The 13,916-nt window shown below is 40.0% G+C and overlaps 1 protein-coding gene across 4 annotated transcripts in view; it reads left to right on the top strand.

Moving 5' to 3' along the window:
* Angpt1 (angiopoietin 1) overlaps positions 1-13,916 on the top strand; it is a 248,746-nt gene that overhangs the window by 220,306 nt on the left and 14,524 nt on the right. For all 4 annotated transcript variants that reach the window (XM_087559330.1, XM_087559332.1, XM_087559331.1 and 1 more), the window contains 1 exon segment: positions 4,772-4,902. In XM_087559330.1, coding sequence (XP_087415456.1) covers positions 4,772-4,902 — 131 coding nt within the window.

Raw genomic sequence — 13,916 nt, 5'->3', positions numbered from 1 at the left:
TGAAAAAGACAAAGTACTTTCAAATGGTGACAGGGAGAGACGTAGAATCAAAGGTAAAAATGTGCTCTGCTTGTGAGTACCAAAGACCTTAAGTTTGGTACCTCACACTGCCTATTGTTTAAGATTCAAGGCCAGGCATAGATTTGTCATACATATAACTCAATCTGCCTTAATGATGAAAAAGACTCTTGGCAGCCTAAAAAGAGAGTGAAAATGGAAATCTCTTTAGCAGATGAAATTAGTGAGAAACTATGTTTATGGGACTGGGATACCATCCAAAGGGAGAGTGTGAGGTGAGCAAGGAAGCTTAGTGGGTCAGGGTGCTTGCTACCAAGACTGAAAACTTGAGCTCTATCTTCAGGATCTGCCTAATAAAGAGAAGGGACTTCACCGAGGTTCCCTCTGATGCTCAAGTGCATGTGGTTGCAGAGAGAGAGAGAGAGAGAGAGAGAGAGAGAGAGAAGAGAAGAGAAGAGAAGAGGAGGGAGAGGGAGAGAGTGAGAGAGAGACAGAGACAGAAGGACAGAGACAGACAGAGAGGAGAGACAGACGGAGAGGGAGAAGGAGATGGAGAGGGAGAGGTATAGAAAGACATTTGGAAGCTTGTTGCCCCATAATAGTGTGCATTATTACTATGCATTCACTAAGAAATGTAATAACTTCATCCTTCCACTTGTGAAATTTCCATACCTGAAGGGAGTACTATATTTTTCATACAGATAGCTGGAGAACTGTGATTAATTTCAATATATACACATTGGACTCTATTTTCCCATCGCATAGTAATTGGGGGAAAAACCAAATGCTGATAGATGTTATAGTGACTAACAATGATGTAGTAACAAGCATTTTTTCCTTAATTAAGAAAAAAATAAGGTCAGAAGCTATAATAATCTTCCACCTGTGTCTTTGGTCATATGCTATTGCCTCCTGTAGAACACCTGTCATTTTTTTTGTAGAGTATCCCTACCCCAGTTTTATCCTGCTTCATTACTTCTGTCCCTTTAAACGTTTTTCTCTGAAAGAACATTTTAATTTAATCTCATAGCACACTATCCATTTTGCCATCCACTTCTTCTCTGACTGGACAAAGAAAAAGCGTTTAGGATTTCCATGGAGTTATTTGAAAAGAAAAGTCATTTTTTTAATGGCTCACAGTTCAAGTTCTATTTCACCAGAGTCAACTGCCAGGACAGTCTTGACTTTTATTTTGTGAGCTGAGGGTCCACTTGCAATAGCTATCAGCTAAATAGATAAGGAGAAGCACTTATTTACACATAAGGATTTGAATTTAAAGGAACAGTCTATGATTTCATTAGTCTCAATTCAAAGTTTTTCTATCTAATTATAAAATACTTGGCAATAATGAGTGGCCAGCCTTTGTTTACCTGTAGCAATTATGGTCTTTAACTTTGGGTCAACAACTGTGACTCTATTACAATAAAGATATGTAATATCTGGGCAAAGAGCTATTCCTGGACATGGATTTCTCTGGGATCCCTATAGGGCTACAAAGAATCATAATTGTCCTTATTGGTAAATTTCTTTAAATAATTTTGGGAAAATTTTAATTTTATGAAAAATTTCCCCCGACTTCCAATGTAAGAGAAGGAGTACCAAAGTAAGTATCTCTTCTTACCTCATGAGCTGCCTGTGTGACACGCTAAGGCCATGAGATCTATCAAGAACATTACTAATCTCATCTTGTTCAAGGAAAAAGTTCATTATACTTAAGATACTGGTCTCATATATATAGTCTCCCACATGAGTGTATTATGATGTGTTTCTGAGTTTTAGGTGTGTGAGCATGGGTATGCATGTATAGAGGTCAGAGGATAGCATTGGGTGTCATTCCAGGTATCCCGCGATGTATGAGACAGTGTCTTATCACCTGCCTACAGCAGGAGGGTTGACAACCAGTGCACTTCTGGTGATCCTCTGTCTCTTCCTTCCGTTTCACTGGGGCAGTTATCTGATGATAAGCAGCACTGCCATGCCCTGTTTTGTGTGAGTGCTGGGCAGGCCAACTCAGGACTTCCTGCCATTTTCATTTGAAGTACTTTACCCATCTCCCCAGACCTCATTTTTCAAGTCACTCCAACCTATACGATGGAGTGTATATTGGACCTTCGCTTCTTGTTTTAGTAATTTGTAAATTGACCAGGACCTTAAGAAAATGTTTATCTTATTAGACCTTTTATCTTTAAAAAAAAGTTCACTGAAGAATTTACCTTAAGCATGATTTTACTTTGACTTTGTTTCTTAATCTCCATTGGCTGTAACAGAATATAAATGAATCATCACTAAGAACAGAAGAACAAACAGGAAAAGAGATAAAGCCTTTCTTACTTTACTCTGTGCACATAATATATTGAACATTGTTTTGTATTTTGGAAAACTGCAAAACTCAGACAAAATTGGACTGCAGAAGATTAAAAGGAAGTGGGCCTGACATAAGCCTTAACTATTCCCCCAGAGGAAGGTCAGGGATCGATGTTCCAGATGTCATTCCCACTTAAGCATATATTCCTGCATGAATACTGAGAGAGAGAAAGGCTGTCTTGAACATATTACAGCACATTCATAGCGCAGCTTCCAGGAGATACCTGAGAAGGACATGCGATGCCTGGGAAAATACTGCGTATTCATACCAGAGCTTCCAGGTGATGCTGGAGAACAAGATGTGATGCCTGGAAGTGGTAATAAAAGAATATAAAATTCACATTGTAAAGAAATGTTTAAAGTGCAATGTTGTTTCAATTTTTATTCATACATGAGGAGAAATGACTTGGAAAGATACACAATGGGCAACAATGATTCCTTCTAAAGAAAGAGACAAAGGACTGGAAAGATAGCTTGGTAATTAGAGCATTTGCTGTTCCGTTCAGAACACCTGGGTTTGATTCCCAGCATCCATATGAGGGTACAGAACTATCTGTAATTCCATTTATAGAGGACTGATGCCCTCTGCTGACCTCCTAATGCACCAGACACAAATGAGGTACATAGAGAGACATGCAAGCAAAACACTCGTGCTATGAAATAAAAAATAAAAATAAAGGTAAATCTTTTCAAGGTGAGAGAAGGGGACAGTGGTTTTGACTTGCTATTGTTTGATATTTTTAATAAGTATGTATTCAGATATTAAAATAGAACTAAAGTAGATAATATCTTATATTGTAAAGGTAAAAAGACTTAAAAATCACACTATCAAGAATAGGTTTACATTTATTATCTGCATTAGCTTGTGGGATATTTATTCTCCCACTCAGAGTTTGAAAATAACAACTTATATGTGATTCAGTATTAGCAGGTCAGGGTTAGAAAATTTTTGTGCTGCTCTGAATTTGAAATTCTGTTAGTGACTGACTCCATGCAAACTAAATGGGGTTTAATTGTACACTTTACTCTGGGCCTAAAAATCTGAAGGAAAAAAACCTTCAAACACAAAACAATACTATTATTTCCTAAAACAAAAAATTATTAAAGATCACAAAATAAAGATAAAACATTACATTTTACATATATCTATGTGGAAAACCAGTTACATGTCTTTACACATCTCCCAACTTTATTTTACCTTTATTACTGATGTTTCATATCTTCCTAGAGCTGGTCGAGATCCTAGGAGACTCACATTCATGTAGAGATTAGTCGCCATTGATCTTATGTAGGTATGATTCAAAGAAACATTGCTAGATGATGCAAATGAGAATCCACATTGATAGAGAGTACCAAACTGCTGATGTTCATGACTGCACTGTAGATGCTCAGAGCTCCTAAAAGCAAGAGAAGCACCTGGGCAAGCTCCCATGGCCCAGAAAATGAAAGAGGACAGAAAAGGATAGCCAACAGACAAGAAGCTATACTAGACGACTTCTCTGAAGTCCCATGATTCCCGGATGTAATCCATAGACAGTCTGCATCTCTGTAATAATATTAAATTGTCATTAACAGCCCGATTTGTTTTGCTGTTGAGCAGGCCTTTACTCAAAGGTCCTACTGGTTTGCTGCACACACACCATTAGAAAGAAATGTTTGTAGACAGCAGGCTGGGCTCTTTAAATAGTATTGTTTTAAAGATCAAACAGCTGCTGGAATTTGAACACAGTTTTTCTAAAGGCAGTAGAAACAAATCTTTCAGACTTAGAAGTAGTGCATGTGACCTGGGTTAAAAGGTCTAAGGAGCCGTAGAAAGGGAGACATAGAGTGTGTGCTCAGCAAACGTGAAGTGCTCTGAGTGCTGTGGGGTGACCTTCACCTTTCTATGACATGAACCAAAAGAAGCCTCTGTCGGTAAGACTTGGTATAGTGGTTGTGTTAATAGTAAAAGTATTTAGTATGGGATATTAATGAAATGCTCTGCTGTACTGATATGCTCATGGAGATTTATGTTTGGTAACAAGTAACTATAAGAATAAATTCCATTTCTGTTTGTGAGTCCTGCACTAGCCGTGAGCCACGTGGGTTCCTTTATGCATAGCAAACAAGAACAGCAGCCACTAAGCTGCAGCCACAGGGAATTGCACCCATTCAGAATTGGAGCCTATGCCTCATGGTTGTATTCTCCATCCCTCTCACCCCCCCTCTTTACCTCTCTAACTCCTTCCTTCTTTCCTTCTTTTATCTATTGACTTTTGGTTCATAAAGTGATTTGTTGGAAGGGTTGAGTTCAAAGGACAGGAGGACAAAAAGAAGTTAAACACGCAACAAATTATCTTCTAGGTCATGCTCTGTCAAGTGGATGATCGTACTTTCTGTTTTACTGCAGGTTATATTTAAAGGGTCACACGGGGACAGCAGGCAAACAGAGCAGCTTGATCTTACATGGTGCTGATTTCAGCACAAAGGACGCTGATAACGACAACTGTATGTGCAAATGCGCCCTTATGCTAACAGGAGGTAAGTCTCAGAGGCCTTTCCCTAAACTACCTTTCACTGGTTTCAGGTTTGGGGTTTCTTTTCTCTGAGAAAAGAGTGTGATCTCTTGGTCAGGAAACAGAAGAGCAAGTCCTAGAGATCATTTAGCCCTGCAAGGAGGTTATCCTGTTCTTGAGCAGGGCACTGCTGGCCTGATTCAAAGTACCCCACCTCACCCCAATTTCCTTCATCTGTGACAGAAATGTCCTAGGCTTCATTCTCAGTGAATTTGGTGGCTGCTTGAAGTAACAGGAACTCTTGCTTTAAGATCATCTATGGTTTGCTCTTCAAGGTGTATAGAACATTATTTCCCAGCAAATGCTTTACAATTATGCAGTCAAGCTCATTGATGGATTTTTTTACATTGAGTAAAAAACAAAAGGGAGAAATGTATTGGAACCTAAAGTTATATATCCATACCAGATTTACCACGGTTTGGAAAAAGATTTTTTACTGATATAGGAGACACCATTGAATAGCATTGTATCACTGTATAAGAAAGTCAATACTTTTTGGATAATTCCAAGTCTTTTCTGATATTACGAGTGTGTCAAAGGGAAGCTTGTACTTGCTACTTAAATATCAGTAACATTTATCCAGCAATGTATAATCACTTTCTTACCAAAGAAAGAGCAGAAGTCTTTCCTGAGTCTCAGAGTCACTGTTAGGCAAAATGGCTTCTCCTATATTCAGAAATGTGCTTTTCCTTGTGTTTTGTTTCTCTTCCATTATACAACATGTACTGATTTATTCTCTAGAGGAATGCTATAAAGTTTGCATGTTGAAGTACGTTTATACTTACCTAATTGTTGACTTAAAGTATGAACTATTAAAATGCCATAAACATATGCAAAAAGTCTTTTAGAAGTTGTTGCAATAGTTGGCTGACATGTAGAGAATACTAACCTAAAAACCAGCCATGTAATATATTAATGGTGTAATTTCTTTCTGGAATAGGGTTAGCCCCAAGCAAAACTGTGAGGAAAATCTCGATCATAATGACTCAAGTTTTTTTTTTCCCTCAGAATTGTAATACCTTCTCTAAATAGAAGTGTAGGCATCCCTACTGCCAACTACTCTGACGTTCTTACTGTGTTACACTAACAAACATGTTTCCCATGTTAGTAGAAAGAGAAACTGTCCTTCCTCTAAGATGCATAGGAACCCAACAGAAACTGTGGGGCATGGTGGACTGATTTCCATTTTTTTTTATTAACTTGAGTATTTCTTATATACATTTCGAGTGTTATTCCCTTTCCCTGTTTCCGGGCAAACATCCCCCTCCCCCCTCCCCTTCCTTATGGGTGTTCCCCTCCCAACCCTCCCCCCATTGCCGCCCTCCCCCCATAGACTAGTTCACTGGGGGTTCAGTCTTAGCAGGACCCAGGGCTTCCCCTTCCACTGGTGCTCTTACTAGGATATTCATTGCTACCTATGGGGTCAGAGTCCAGGGTCAGTCCATGTATAGTCTTTAGGTAGTGGCTTAGTCCCTGGAAGCTCTGGTTGCTTGGCATTGTTGTACATATGGGGTCTCGAGCCCCTTCAAGCTCTTCCAGTTCTTTCTCTGATTCCTTCAACGGGGGTCCTATTCTCAGTTCAGTGGTTTGCTGCTGGTATTCGCCTCTGTATTTGCTGTATTCTGGCTGTGTCTCTCAGGAGCAATCTACATCCGGCTCCTGTCGGTCTGCACTTCTTTGCTTCATCCATCTTGTCTAATTGGGTGGCTGTATATGTATGGGCCACATGTGGGGCAGGCTCTGAATGGGTGTTCCTTAAGTCTCTGTTTTAATCTTTGCCTCTCCCTTCCCTGCCAAGGGTATTCTTTTTCCTCATTTAAAGAAGGAGTGAAGCATTCACATTTTGATCATCCGTCTTGAGTTTCGTTTGTTCTAGGGATCTAGTGTAATTCAAGCATTTGGGCTAATAGCCACTTATCAATGAGTGCATACCATGTATGTCTTTCTGTGATTGGGTTAGCTCACTCAGGATGATATTTTCCAGTTCCAACCATTTGCCTACGAATTTCATAAACTCGTTGTTTTTGATAGCTGAGTAATATTCCATTGTGTAGATGTACCACATTTTCTGTATCCATTCCTCTGTTGAAGGGCATCTGGGTTCTTTCCATTTTCTGGCTATTATAAATAAGGCTGCGATGAACATAGTGGAGCACGTGTCTCTTTTATATGTTGAGGCATCTTTTGGGTATATGCCCAAGAGAGGTATAGCTGGATCCTCAGGCAGTTCAATGTCCAATTTTCTGAGGAACCTCCAGACTGATTTCCAGAATGGTTTTACCAGTCTGCAATCCCACCAACAATGGAGGAGTGTTCCTCTTTCTCCACATCCTCGCCAGCATCTGCTGTCACCTGAGTTTTTGATCTTAGCCAATCGCACTGGTGTGAGGTGAAATCTCAGGGTTGTTTTGATTTGCATTTCCCTTATGACTAAAGATGTTGAACATTTCTTTAGGTGTTTCTCAGCCATTCGGCATTCCTCAGCTGTGAATTCTTTGTTTAGCTCTGAACCCCATTTTTAATAGGGTTATTTGTTTCCCTGTGGTCTAACTTCTTGAGTTCTTTGTATATTTTGGATATAAGGCCTCTATCTGTTGTAGGATTGGTAAAGATCTTTTCCCAATCTGTTGGTTGCCGTTTTGTCCTAACCACAGTGTCCTTTGCCTTACAGAAGCTTTGCAGTTTTATGAGATCCCATTTGTCGATTTTTGATCTTAGAGCATAAGCCATTGGTGTTTTGTTCAGGAAATTTTTTCCAGGGCCCATGTGTTCCAGATGTTTCCCTAGTTTTTCTTCTATTAGTTTGAGTGTGTCTGGTTTGATGTGGAGGTCCTTGATCCACTTGGACTTAAGCTTTGTACAGGGTGATAAGCATGGATCGATCTGCATTCTTATACATGGTGACCTCCAGTTGAACCAGCACCATTTGCTGAAAATGCTATCTTTTTTCCATTGGATGGTTTTGGCTCCTTTGTCAAAAATCAAGTGACCATAGGTGTGTGGGTTCATTTCTGGGTCTTCAATTCTATTCCATTGGTCTATCTGTCTGTCTCTGTACCAATACCATGCAGTTTTTATCACTATTGCTCTGTAATACTGCTTGAGTTCAGGGATAGTGATTCCCCCTGAAGTCCTTTTATTGTTGAGGATAGCTTTAGCTATCCTGGGTTTTTTGTTATTCCAGATGAATTTGCAAATTGTTCTGTCTAACTCTTTGAAGAATTGGATTGGTATTTTGATGGGGATTGCATTGAATCTGTAGATTGCTTTTGGTAAAATGGCCATTTTTACTATATTAATCCTGCCAATCCATGAGCATGGGAGATCTTTCCATCTTCTGAGGTCTTCTTCAATTTCTTTCCTCAGTGTCTTGAAGTTCTTATTGTACAGATCTTTTACTTGCTTGGTTAAAGTCACACCGAGGTACTTTATATTATTTGGGTCTATTATGAAGGGTGTCGTTTCCCTAATTTCTTTCTCGGCTTGTTTCTCTTTTGTATAGAGGAAGGCAACTGATTTATTTGAGTTAATTTTATACCCAGCCACTTTGCTGAAGTTGTTTATCAGCTTTAGTAGTTCTCTGGTGGAACTTTTGGGATCACTTAAATATACTATCATGTCATCTGCAAATAGTGATATTTTGACCTCTTCTTTTCCGATCTGTATCCCTTTGATCTCCTTTTGTTGTCTGATTGCTCTGGCTAGAACTTCAAGAACTATATTGAATAAGTAGGGAGAGAGTGGGCAGCCTTGTCTAGTCCCTGATTTTAGTGGGATTGCTTCAAGTTTCTCGCCATTTAGTTTACTGTTAGCAACTGGTTTGCTGTATATGGCTTTTACTATGTTTAGGTATGGGCCTTGAATTCCTATTCTTTCCATGACTTTTATCATGAAGGGGTGTTGAATTTTGTCAAATGCTTTCTCAGCATCTAATGAAATGATCATGTGGTTCTGTTCTTTCAGTTTGTTTATATAATGGATCACGTTGATGGTTTTCCGTATATTAAAACATCCCTGCATGCCTGGGATGAAGCCTACTTGATCATGGTGGATGATTGTTTTGATGTGCTCTTGAATTCAGTTTGCCAGAATTTTATTGAGTATTTTTGCGTCGATATTCATAAGGGAAATTGGTCTGAAGTTCTCTTTCTTTGTTGTGTCTTTGTGTGGTTTAGGTATAAGAGTAATTGTGGCTTCGTAGAAGGAATTCGGTAGGGCTCCATCTGTTTCAATTTTGTGGAATAGTTTGGATAATATTGGTATGAGGTCTTCTATGAAGGTTTGATAGAATTCTGCACTAAACCCGTCTGGACCTGGGCTCTTTTTGGTTGGGAGACCTTTAATGACTGCTTCTATTTCCTTAGGAGTTATGGAGTTGTTTAACTGGTTTATCTGTTCCTGATTTAACTTCGATACCTGGTATCTGTCTAGGAAATTGTCCATTTCCTGAAGATTTTCAAATTTTGTTGAATATAGGTTTTTATAGTAAGATCTGATGATTTTTTGAATTTCCTCTGAATCTGTAGTTATGTCTCCCTTTTCATTTCTGATTTTGTTAATTTGGACGCACTCTCTGTGTCCTCTCGTTAGTCTGGCTAAGGGTTTATCTATCTTGTTGATTTTCTCAAAGAACCAACTTTTGGTTCTGTTGATTCTTTCTATGGTCCTTTTTGTTTCTACTTGGTTGATTTCAGCTCTGAGTTTGATTATTTCCTGCCTTCTACTCCTCCTGGGTGTATTTACTTCTTTTTGTTCTAGAGCTTTTAGGTGTGCTGTCAAGCTGCTGACATATGCTCTTTCCTGTTTCTTTCTGCAGGCACTCAGCGCTATGAGTTTTCCTCTTAGCACAGCTTTCATTGTGTCCCATAAGTTTGAGTATGTTGTATCTTCATTTTCATTAAATTCTAAAAAGTTTTTAATTTCTTTCTTTATTTCTTCCTTGACCAGGTTATCATTGAGTAGAGCATTGTTCAATTTCCACGTATATGTGGGCATTCTTCCCTTATTGTTATTGAAGACCAGTTTTAGGCCGTGGTGGTACGATAGCACGCATGGGATTATTTCTATCTTTCTGTACCTGTTGAGGCCCGTTTTTTGACCAATTATATGGTCAGTTTTGGAGAAAGTACCATGAGGAGCTGAGAAGAAGGTATATCCTTTTGCTTTAGGATAGAATGTTCTATAAATATCCGTTAAGTCCATTTGGCTCATGACTTCTCTTAGTCTGTCAACATCACTGTTTAATTTCTGTTTCCATGATCTGTCCATTGATGAGAGTGGGGTGTTGAAATCTCCCACTATTATTGTGTGAGGTGCAATGTGTGTTTTGAGATTTAGTAAGGTTTCTTTTACGTATGTAGGTGCCCTTGTATTTGGGGCATAGATATTTAGGATTGAGAGTTCATCTTGGTGGATTTTTCCTTTGATGAATATGAAGTGTCCTTCCTTATCTTTTTTGATGACTTTTAGTTGGAAATTGATTTTTTTTGATATTAGAATGGCTACTCCAGCTTGCTTCTTCTGACCATTTGCTTGGAAAGTTGTTTTCCAGCCTTTCACTCTGAGGTAGTGTCTGTCTTTGTCTCTGAGGTGTGTTTCCTGTAGGCAGTAGAATGCAGGGTCCTCGTTGCGTATCCAGTTTGTTAATCTATGTCTTTTTATTGGGGAGTTGAGGCCATTGATATTGAGAGATATTAAGGAATAGTGATTATTGTTTCCCTTTATATTCATATTTGGATGTGAGGTTATGTTTGTGTGCTTTCATTCTCTTTGTTTTGTTGCCAAGACGATTAGTTTCTTGCTTCTTCTAGGGTATAGCTTGCCTCCTTATGTTGGGCTTTACCATTTATTATCCTTTGTAGTGCTGGATTTGTAGAAAGATATTGTGTAAATTTCGTTTTGTCATAGAATATCTTGGTTTCTCCATCAATGTTAATTGAGAGTTTTGCTGGATACAGTAACCTGGGCTGGCATTTGTGTTCTCTTAGGGTCTGTATGACATCAGTCCAGGATCTTCTGGCCTTCATAGCTTCTGACGAAAAGTCTGGTGTGATTCTGATAGGTTTCCCTTTATATGTTACTTGACCTTTTTCCCTTACTGCTTTTAATATTCTTTCTTTATTTTGTGCGTTTGGTGTTTTGACAATTATGTAATGGGAGGTGTTTCTTTTCTGGTCCAATCTATTTGGAGTTCTGTAGGCTTCTTGTATGTCTATGGGTATCTCTTTTTTTAGGTTAGGGAAGTTTTCTTCTATGATTTTGTTGAAGATATTTACTGGTCCTTTGAGCTGGGAGTCTTCACTCTCTTCTATACCTATTATCCTTAGGTTTGATCTTCTCATTGAGTCCTGGATTTCCTGTATGTTTTGGACCAGTAGCTTTTTCCGCTTTACATTATCTTTGACAGTTGAGTCAATGATTTCTATGGAATCTTCTGCTCCTGAGATTCTCTCTTCCATCTCTTGTATTCTGTTGGTGAAGCTTGTATCTACAGCTCCTTGTCTCTTCTTTTGGTTTTCTATATCCAGGGTTGTTTCCATGTGTTCTTTCTTGATTGCTTCTATTTCCATTTTTAATTCCTTCAACTGTTTGATTGTGTTTTCCTGGAATTCTTTCAGGGATTTTTGCGATTCCTCTCTGTAGGCTTCTACTTGTTTATTAATGTTTTCCTGTGTTTCCCTAAGTGTGTTCATGTCTTTCTTGAAGTCCTCCAGCATCATGATCAAATATGATTTTGAAACTAGATCTTGCTTTTCTGGTGTGTTTGGATATTCCATGTTTGTTTTGGTGGGAGAATTGGGCTCCGATGATGGCATGTAGTCTTGGTTTCTGTTGCTTGGGTTCCTGCGCTTGCCTCTCACCATCAGATTATCTCTAGTGTTACTTTGTTCTGCTATTTCTGACAGTGGCTAGACTGTCCTATAAGCCTGTGTGTCAGGAGTGCTGTAGACCTGTTTTCCTCTCTTTCAGTCAGTTCTGGGGACAGAGTGTTCTGCTTTCGGGCGTGTAGTTTTCCCTCTCTACAGGTCTTCAGCTGTTCCTGTGGGCCTGTGTCTTGAGTTCACCAGGCAGCTTTCTTGCAGCAGAAAATTTGGTCTTACTTGTGGTCCCTAGGCTCAGGTTCGCTCGTGGGGTGCTGCCCAGGGGCTCTCTGCAGCGGCAGCAACCAGGAAGACCTGTGCCGCCCCTTCCGGGAGCTTCAGTGCACCAGGGTTCCAGATGGCCTTTGGCTTTTTCCTCTGGCGTCCGAGATGTGTGTGCAGAGAGCAGTCTCTTCTGGTTTCCCAGGCCTGTCTGCCTCTCTGAAAGTTTAGCTCTCCCTCCCACGGGATTTGGGTGCAGAGAACTGTTTATCCGGTCTGTTTCTTTCAGGTTCCGGCGGTGTTTCAGGCAGGTGTCCTGCTGCTCCTGGGCCCTCCCCCACGGGAGCCCAGAGGCTTTATACAGTTTCCTCTTGGGCCAGGGAAGTGGGCAGGGGTGAGCAGTGTTGGTGGTCTCTTCTGCTCTGCAGCCTCAGGAGTGCCCACCTGACCAGGCGGTTGGGTCTCTCTCTCACCGGGTCTGGGAGCAGAGAGCTGCTGCGGGCCGGGATCCGTGGGTGTGGGACTTCCGGTAAACACAGAACGTGCCCGGTCCTAGAGAAATTCTGCTTCCATGTGTCCCAAGCTCACCAGGCAGCTTTCTTGCAGCAGAAAATTTGGTCTTACCTGTGGTCCCTAGGCTCAGGTTCGCTCGTGGGGTGCTGCCCAGGGGCTCTCTGCAGCGGCAGCAACCAGGAAGACCTGTGCCGCCCCTTCCGGGAGCTTCTGTGCACCAGGGTTCCAGATGGTCTTTGGCTTTTTCCTCTGGCGTCCGAGATGTGTGTGCAGGGAGCAGTCTCTTCTGGTTTCCCAGGCTTGTCTGCCTCTCTGAAGGTTTAGCTCTCCCTCCCACGGGATTTGGGTGCAGAGAACCTGATTTCCATTTTTTAATCCTTGAAGTTGCTCTTCACTTTTAGATCCAGTGCAACGAAATTTTAAGTTAGCGTTTCTGTCCTGGGTTACTAGAGCATAGAAAAGATGAAGGTTTTAGAGTAATGTTCAATGAAGCCCATGTGACCATCCGTTTGCCTTTCTGCCACTGTCCAATCACAGCCTAAAAACCACTTCAGCTACAATGACATTATTTCAATACAAGATCAGTCTATTACCAAGGATAGCATGACATGAATCTGCTCTTATCATATTTACTGTTATATTGTAGTGCTGAATAAATTATTCTGGCATCATAATTTGACCTTCTCAGGCATATACAAGTTACCTATTTGTAATTCTATGACTTGTACCCAAGGATCAACATTAGAAATTCAAGAATTATTTTAAAATGGTAGCCACTGATGCATCTTGCATCAACTCTCTGGTTCAATAAATAACATTATTGGTAGCTTTATACAAAGACTGGAACATCCAAGTTCCCTGCCTGTTTGAGTGTTGAAACATAACTCATAGTCTCCATGTATATTTTGACAAATACATTTTTCCAAAGAAATAAATACAGTCCTAGAACAACCAACAGGGAGATCTTTCAAATGTGTATGTAGAAGAACAACATTGGTGTTCATCTTCCTGTCAGGAAAATTCAAACAAGGAGTAAAAAGAGGAGGACGTGCCTTGGTTGTTGAGAAACCACCAATCTCTGTGTTAGGACCTAAATTTTGCCTCATGACTGAACTCTGTCAGGTTCTTTCATCCGTAATCGCCCTTGGACTTGCTTCTTACTCACTCATAAACACATACATGGGAAGAAATTTTTCTATTTATTGCTTGCAATGGACTAGTCTAAGTAAATGTGTTTTTGTAATAAATGCTACTACCCTATCAAATATCCTTCTGAAGGAACCTGGGTCTTGTAAAGCCATTCACACTGAAAATCTAAGCTGTGGAATTTTGAGAGCTGAGAACTGAAAATCATAGGCATGAATGTCAATAGCTTTCCAAGTCA

This window comes from Rattus norvegicus, chromosome 7, assembly GCF_021556685.1.
Source record: "Rattus norvegicus strain SHRSP/BbbUtx chromosome 7, alternate assembly SHRSP_T2T, whole genome shotgun sequence".
In the NCBI taxonomy this organism is placed as follows: Eukaryota; Metazoa; Chordata; class Mammalia; order Rodentia; family Muridae; genus Rattus; species Rattus norvegicus.
This window is presented reverse-complemented; position numbering and strand designations above follow the sequence as displayed.